This window comes from Helianthus annuus, chromosome 10, assembly GCF_002127325.2.
Source record: "Helianthus annuus cultivar XRQ/B chromosome 10, HanXRQr2.0-SUNRISE, whole genome shotgun sequence".
Classification (NCBI taxonomy): Eukaryota; Viridiplantae; Streptophyta; class Magnoliopsida; order Asterales; family Asteraceae; genus Helianthus; species Helianthus annuus.
In genome coordinates, this window is record NC_035442.2 from 177,645,457 (window position 1) to 177,651,431 (window position 5,975).

The 5,975-nt window shown below is 39.9% G+C and overlaps 1 protein-coding gene across 1 annotated transcript; it reads left to right on the forward strand.

The window, feature by feature from the left end:
• Positions 1 to 313: 313 nt before the first annotated feature.
• Positions 314 to 1,069, forward strand: LOC110883547. The gene has a single exon (XM_022131269.1). It carries the CDS (start codon positions 314 to 316, stop codon positions 1,067 to 1,069), a length of 756 nt encoding a protein of 251 aa, XP_021986961.1.
• The last annotated feature ends 4,906 nt before the right edge of the window (positions 1,070 to 5,975 follow it).

Genomic DNA, 5,975 nt, shown 5'->3' on the forward strand with positions numbered 1-5,975 from the left:
TTCCCAGTTTCAGTGTCCGATTCTGAAACCAACAAACTATACGGTTTGGGCTATTCGTATCAAAACGATTCTTGAAGCGAATGGTTTGTGGGAAACGATTGAACCGGCAGAGAATGCAACGGTAGACACTAAGAAAGATAAGTCTGCAATTGCATATCTGTTTCAAGCAATACCAGAAGTCGTTGTATTGCAAGTTGCAAGTTGTAAAACTGCAAAAGAGATTTGGGATAATCTAAAGGTTAGACACGTTGGTGTTGATCGGGTACAAAAGGCGCGTATGCACACGCTATTGTCAGAATTTGAATTGTTGCAAATGAAGGATGACGACACTATTGATTCATTTACCGCAAAGATTAATAGTATCGTTACCCGAGCAACTGAAGTAGGAACGACATTGAGTCAACCGACTCTAGTACGCAAACTTCTAAATGGCGTACCGGATAAGTTTACTCAAATCGTTGCCTCTATGGAACAATACTCCGATCTAGAAACCATGACGCTAGAAGAAGCGGTCGGAAGACTAATGACGTATGAAGAACGACTCAAGTTAAAGAAAGGAAATCAAGGAGAAAGCCAAGATAGGCTTATGTTCACACATCATGATAACAACAGAGGGAGACAATCTGGAAACCGCGGACATGGTAGGTTTAATCAAACGCGTGGAAATTGGCGAAACAACGGAAATAGGCAAAGTCCCAGAAATGAAGGATCCACATCTAGACCTAGAAACGGAAACTCTAGAAACTGGAGGAAGTTTGCAAGATCCGACCTAAGCAAGATCCAATGTTTTAAGTGTCAGAAGTTTGGACACCTCAAGAAGGACTGTTCTGAGAAAGACGAAGTACAAGAACATTCAAACCTCGTCGAGGAAGACGAAGCACCCGTATTGCTAATGGTAATACAAGAAGAAAATGTTCAAGAAAGGGCTCTGCTAAACGAAGAACGTATAAAACCAACAAGCTACGTCTCAGAAAATGAAAATCTATGGTACTTAGACAACGTGGCCAGCAACCACATGACAGGAGTGCGAAGTCACTTCAAAGAATTAGATGAAACAGTGACAGGATAAGTACGGTTCGGTGATGGGTCACACGTAGAAATTAAAGGCAAAGGTTCAATACTACTGGAATGTCTGAACCAAGAACAAAAGATTGTTTCACAAGTATACTACATTCCAAGTCTGAAAAGCAATATATTGAGCCTCGGACAACTCACAGAAATCGGTTGCAAAGTGGTTATGGACGGGGATTTACTGACTATCCGAGATCGAAATAGAAAGCTACTAATGCGAGTCAAGAGATTGAAGAACAGGCTGTACAAAGTCAAGCTGGAGACTGGAAAACCAATCTGCCTACTATCAAAGACCGAAGACATAGCATGGTTATGGCACGCAAGGTTAGGCTATTTACACTTCGACGCTATTAAGGAAATGACTCGTAAGAACTTGGTACATGGAGTTCCCCAAATAAGTCATGCTAGTCAAGTTTGTGACGCATGCTTATTAGGAAAGCATAGTAGGGCACCATTTCCAAATCAGGCAAAGTTCAGATCTTTAAAACCTCTGGACTTAGTCTATGGAGATTTGTGTGGTCCTATAACTCCACCAACACATGCTGGGAAGAAGTATATATTCTTACTTGTAGACGACTGTACTCGCTACATGTGGGCATATTTACTAACTTCCAAGGATCAAGCATTCGAAACATTTAAAGAGTTCAAAGAAAAGGTGGAAAAGGAAACGCAGACCAAGTTAAAGATGCTAAGAACGGATAGAGGAGGTGAATTCACATCGGCTGAATTCAACAAGTATTGCAAATCCAACGGCATAGCAAGACAGCTTACAGCACCATATTCCCCACAGCAAAATGGAGTAGTAGAAAGGCGAAACAGGACGATGTTATCCACTACTCGCAGTATGCTGAAGGCAATGAACATGCCACAAAACTTTTGGGGTGAAGCAATACGACACGCGATATACGTACTAAACAGGGTTCCAACAAAGGCCCTGGTGAACAAGACACCATATGAAGCATTGAAAGGAAGGAAGCCAAATCTGGAACACTTGAAGGTCTTTGGCTGCACTGCTTATGCTAAGGTACTACCACTTCAACAAAAGAAGTTAGATGATAGAAGTGCACCTATGGTTTACCTTGGAATAGAAGAAGGATCAAAAGCATACAGATTATATGATCCAGCAAAGAACAAGATATGTGTCAGTAGAGATGTAAAGTTCATGGAAGGTCAACCATGGAACTGGAATAGTTATATGGAAACGGTAGATTCAGGGAATCCCGAATGGACAAACTTTGTCATTCAAGAAGACGACATACCACCAGAGTTAGAAGAAAATGAACCAAGTAGTCCAGGCAGTAGCGGGCCACAACATAATGATTCAGGAGGAGATCAGACAGAAGAACCAGACTCCTATGTAACCCCGCCAGCACATTCAAACAATCAGAACTCAGCAGGAAGCTCAAGCAGTTTATCAAGTGGAGGTTCATCTACCTCTGAAAGTACAACAGAGAGTACTAGCGACACTCCAGTAAGACTAAAAAGTCTCGAAGATCTGTATGAAGAAACAGAGGAAATTCAACTAGATCCACATGAATTATTACTCGCTGAAGAAGAACCAAGGAATTACAAGGAAGCATCTAGTGACAAAAAGTGGATTGAAGCAATGAAGGCTGAGTTAGATTCAATAAACAAGAATAACACTTGGAATTTGACGGAATTACCAAGTGGTCACAAAGCAATAGGCTTAAAGTGGGTATTCAAGACAAAGAAAGATGCAAACGGAAATATTGTCAGACACAAAGTAAGGCTAGTTGCAAAAGGATATGTTCAGCAACACGGAATAGACTTTGATGAAGTCTTTGCACCAGTAGCACGTATGGAAACAGTACAACTAATGTTGGCTTTAGCAGCATATCAAGGTTGGGAGGTACATCATTTAGATGTGAAATCTGCATTCTTGCACGGAGACCTCAAGGAGGAAGTCTATGTATCACAACCAGAAGGATTTATAAAGCCAGGAGATGAAGGAAAGGTTTACAGACTATCTAAAGCACTGTATGGATTGAGACAAGCACCAAGAGCTTGGAATACAAAGTTAGATCAAACCCTAAAGTCACTTAACTTCAAGAAGTGCACTTTAGAAAACGCAATCTATACAAGGACAAGTGAAACCTGTACGCTAATAGTTGGAGTCTATGTTGATGACTTGATAGTCACTGGAACATCAAAGAAGGAGATAGACATCTTCAAATCTCAGATGAAGAACAAATTTGATATGAGCGATCTAGGATTGCTAGCATATTATCTAGGAATAGAAGTAATTCAAACAAGGGGTGAGATAGGCATCAAGCAAACAGGATATATCAATAATATACTCAAAGACGCTGATATGTTATCCTGCAATGACACGAAGACACCCATGACTCCAGGAACTCAATTAACAAAGACTTAAGAATGAGATCTAGTAGATGCAACACATTACAGAAGCCTGATAGGTTCTCTCAGGTACTTATTGCATACAAGACCAGATCTATGTTACCCAGTCAGTCTACTGAGTAGATTCATGCAAGAACCAAAGGAACAACACCTGAAAGCAGTGAAGCAAATACTAAGTTACATCAAAGGAACTAAAGAGCATGGAATCATCTACAGAAAGCAAGGAGGATGTAAGATTACAGGTTATAGTGATAGTAGTTTTGGAGTTAATACAGACAAAGGAAAAGGAACAACTGGTCTGGTATTCTACTTTGGAGAATCACCTATAACCTGGTGTACACAGAAGCAACAAACAGTGGCACTATCATCATGTGAGTCAGAATTCATGGCAGCCACTGCAGCAGCATGTCAAGCACTATGGCTTAAAAGATTGTTAAGTGAAATCACAGGCTAGAAGGAAGAGAAGATAACACTCAGAGTAGATAATGTTTCAGCAATAGCACTCATGAGAAATCCAGTTTTTCACGGAAGAAGCAAGCACATTGACACACGCTATCACTTCATAAGAGAATGTGTGGAAAATGAAGATATCACTGTGGAACACATAAGTGGAGAACTACAACGGGCAGATATACTAACAAAAGCACTAGCAAGGATCAAGTTTGCTACAATGAGGGAACTGCTCGGAATTCAAGACTTAAAGCAACTTATGGATGTTCGAGATTAAGGGGGTGAATGAAACCGGTTAATCTCTTAACATCATAGTTAGTTAGATAGGTATAATATATATGTTATGTAGCGGTTACAAAGTACGAGGACCAAAGTTGACAACATGGAAGATGGAAACTACCATCATAACCGAAAAGGTGTGTCTCTCCACACACACCATTTCGAATCGGTATCAAGGCACAAGAAGGAAAAGACGCACCAGTTGGATGAATGGACAAGATTCGACATACCTCTTCATGATTCAATCACAACCATACATCCAAGAGACGTGTCCTTTCACGAAGAGACGCAACCATTCACTCGTACCCGTAGAAAACTATAAATAGGGACATGTAGATTCATTTGTAACTTACACACTCTCAATTCGATTTGTATACATTCATTCAAGTTATTGTTATTCAAAGTTATCACGCTCATTTAGAGATCAAGATCCAGTTCGGGCCAACATCATCAACATATTTCATACACGTCATCATGAACTTCAACAAATGGATATTGTAAGGCCGTCTTCCTACAACGAGAAGCACCTCTTCCTACAACGAGAAGCACCTTGAACAAAAGAACCTGGACCGATAAACACACACGAGATGTGCGGAAACCACCGCGGGTCTCGTATCGCACTGTAGAGCTCTTACAGAAGGTGTAGAAGATGAGAGAATCGAACAATCTGTGAATACCACAGATCACAATCACACATAGTGAACAACACACAAAGTTAGGGTTTGTTTTACTCTCTAGAAAACAATCTTGCACATGAACTTTCTCAAAAAGCATTTGTTTCATTACCTCTGATTGCATACATCCACTAAGTATATATACAATCCTAGGTGCTGACACTAAAGTCCTTACAAATGAAACCCTTGTCTTGGTTGGGCTTGTAATTGGTTTAGTTAACTTGTTTTGGGTCGACATGTTTAATAGGTCTTAGAGGTTTCGGTTGGGCTATATTAGGGGATTTAAGCCCAAGTGTGGAAATATATATGTAAACCCTTTAGTTTGTTTTGGGGTTGATCAGTTTTTTGAGTTCAAGGGAGCCAGCCGAAACCAGTTCTTTCTTGTATCAGACATCAAGTTGGTGTATGCAAGATAAGCATTTTGTTTATTATTTATTTGTGGTTTATTTGTCTTGAATCGTCTTGTGTTTGGTTTCCGCACAAACATAAGATTTGTGTTGATATCATTGAAAGATCCTTTACGAGACCTACAATTGGTATCAGAGTGAAGAACCTATTTCTTGGTTCCATTGATATCAACTGGATTCAAGAACGGCTAGGCAAGTTTGGTGCTGATCTGTTTCGAGAACGATTTGAAGATTTTGAGTGTGTTTGCTGCTGATTTGAAGACTTCTTGTTCAGTAATTAAAGGTTTCGACTACTTTTATTGCTGGATTTGGAGGTTCCGAGTTACTGTTCTTAGTTCTGTTCTTCAATAGTTCATCGATATTCAAGAAATCAAGGCTGTTTCGGTTCCGGGAATTCACAAATCTGTTTAGGAGAATCTCGGATAGTTTGTTGCAGATCATTCAAAAGATTTATCGAAATCTTTTGAAATTTGGAAAATCTTGATTTTTCGGGATTGCGAGTTTATTTCTAACAAACTGTTTTGCCGGTTTCGAGTTCTAGAATCATCTTCCAGATTTCGACTTGTGTTTACTTCTGGTGGTTGCGACTTGATTTCTTCATTGATGTCAACTCATAATCAATTGCTTGCTACAGAGATTCCGACTCGTTTTTCCGACTGGGGGTTGTGACTGGAGTGTCTACTCGAAATCAGGAGATTTCGACTGGTGTTTTTGT